This window comes from Triticum urartu, chromosome 2A (genome assembly GCF_056163025.1).
Source record: "Triticum urartu cultivar PI428250 chromosome 2A, HENAU_Tu73, whole genome shotgun sequence".
Lineage (NCBI taxonomy): Eukaryota > Viridiplantae > Streptophyta > Magnoliopsida > Poales > Poaceae > Triticum > Triticum urartu.
In genome coordinates this window covers 101868798-101870844 of record NC_141874.1, presented here as the reverse complement: position 1 = coordinate 101870844, position 2047 = coordinate 101868798, and the positions used below count along the sequence as shown (strand labels likewise).

The window sequence follows — 2047 nt, the reverse complement described above, 5'->3', positions numbered from 1 at the left end:
GGTTGTTATTTATTTTGCTTGTCACATGCTAATAGTTCATTCTTTTGCAGCAACTGGATATATTCTAAAGGGGCCCGTATTCCCAACGGCCTCATCACCGTCTTGCTGAAGTTATACTGGCCGGGGTTGTACTGTCTGGATCCAGTCAGGCACCCGGACCGTCGGGTTTTGGCCACGAGCTGGGACCACTAGGAAGCGGCCCTCCACGCAGACCATGAGACCCATGCCAAGGCCGTGATCACTACTTTCTGGGTGAGTTCTCTTCAGAAGCACAAGTCCATTCTAGTTTCATGAATGATTTAACTCATGGCTTCTTCCATTCTTGTTTCATGCATGATTATAGAAATTCTATCGAGTTCTTCCGGAGCACAGGGCCAGAGCGGACCAGATCGTGATGCGCCAATGCAAGAAGAAGGCCCGCCAGATGCAGTACGAGGTGCGCTATGTGGCCATCTCGACATACTACCACGACTATCTTAGTGTGAAGATGACCAAGGAAGAAGCGCGGAGGATGGGCATTACCTTGGAGAGGGACGAGTTCTTGGCGGTAAGTATAAAAGATTTTTCATTATGCTTTCATTACCTTGTGGTACATTTCACCGTTTCATGTTGACATGCCATTATGCTTTTATTATGTAGGTGTGTCCAAATTGGTGTTATGGAAAAGACGAGTCCTGGGCGGCATTGGTGGATCTTTGGTGTGATGAGGCTGGAGCCTGGGCGGCTATGAGAATAAAAAACAAGGCTAACCGAGGGAAGGAGGGAGTACATGCTCAGGGAAACCGAAACCACTATCTCCACAAGGCAGTTAATGTATGACTAACCCCATTAAACATTCTTCTTCTTCTATTTACCATCACTTTCTTATGTATGACTAACCTCTGTTTGGTGGTGCAGGAGGAGAAATTGAAGCGGCCGCTCTCACACATGCAGGCGTGGGAGATAGCCCATACGCTGAAGGACCCCAAGCCTGGCGAGCCAAAGTACTACGGCAAGAAGACCGCGGGGAGGAAGAAGGCCTACTCCGAAGGGTATCTGAAGTTACATCCTGACACACCTGACTCCATTGCGGCGGATCTGGACGAGAGGGTGGTGGTGGGCATGGGGCCCAAGGAGCACGGTCGGGAGGCGGCTCCCGATGCTGTGATCACTCCTACTATCTCCTACACACAGCTCCGTCGGATCGACCCGAGCCTGAGCCAGCGCACGAGCCAGCCAGTGACCACTTCACAGTCACAGTCCCTCTTTCAGGAGCAACAATATGTAAGTATTTTCCCTCTTATCTTCATTGCTCACTTTATTTTCCGCATTTATTAGTTTTATGAGTTCCATCATGTCATACCGTAGGCCTACCTAGAGTACACACGCCAGGAGACCAAGGCGTGGCATGAGAGGCTTTATGCACACCAGGTGCAGAGGGATCGCCAGATGCAACATGCTTTTCAGGAAATGGCGGCCGGCAGGTGTCCTCAGTTGCAGCCAGCACAATGTCCTCCAGCACAACCAGTGCTGCTGACCTTTGAGGAGTTTGTGGCACAGAACACTGGCCCCTCGCCGGTTAGTTCATCCCCAATCTATTCACCCAAAGAATGTCATGCCTTTCAACACATTCATATATCCCGTTAATATGTCTTTTCAACATCCAGGGAACATGTGGATCTACCGTTGGCGGTGGTCTTCGCAGCACTCCCGAGTCATGGAGCCCGACCACTCCGATCCACGGAGGCGGAGGTGGAGGCGGTCTTGGCGGTAGCGCTGCCGCTAGCAGTGATGACCTGGGCTTCGGCGGTCTTGGCGGTGACAACCTCCACGGTGCTCGACGTCCTGGCGCTTAAGCCTTTGGGTCACATTGTGGCGGTCTTGGTGGTGATGATACTTATATGCTAGTGATGTTTCTTATTGTTGTGAGATTCTTATATGCTTTGGTGGTGATGATACTTATATGTTTATGCTTTGCGATGCTTCTTATGATGTGTGATGATGAATTTGTTGTGTGATGCTGCTCCTTATTGTTATGTGATGCATATATTGTTGTATGATCCTTATA

The 2047-nt window shown here is 49.9% G+C and overlaps 1 protein-coding gene across 1 annotated transcript; it reads left to right on the top strand.

Moving 5' to 3' along the window:
• Positions 1 to 348: 348 nt before the first annotated feature.
• Positions 349 to 1835, top strand: LOC125541143 (uncharacterized). Its single transcript, XM_087539677.1, has 5 exons — positions 349 to 547; positions 640 to 813; positions 898 to 1263; positions 1348 to 1557; positions 1647 to 1835. The coding sequence occupies exons 1-5, from the start codon at positions 395 to 397 to the stop codon at positions 1833 to 1835; spliced, it is 1092 nt and encodes a 363-aa protein (XP_087395803.1). The 5' UTR covers positions 349 to 394.
• Positions 1836 to 2047: the final 212 nt, after the last annotated feature.

Excerpts from the sequence above, each read along its gene's own strand:
- LOC125541143 (XM_087539677.1), top strand. The coding sequence starts at position 395 with ATGCGCCAATGCAAGAAGAAGGCCCGCCAGATGCAGTACGAGGTGCGC. Across the intron at positions 548-639 it reads AGAGGGACGAGTTCTTGGCG|GTGTGTCCAAATTGGTGTTA; the intron begins GTAAGTATAAAA and ends TTTATTATGTAG. Across the intron at positions 1,264-1,347 it reads TCTTTCAGGAGCAACAATAT|GCCTACCTAGAGTACACACG; the intron begins GTAAGTATTTTC and ends GTCATACCGTAG.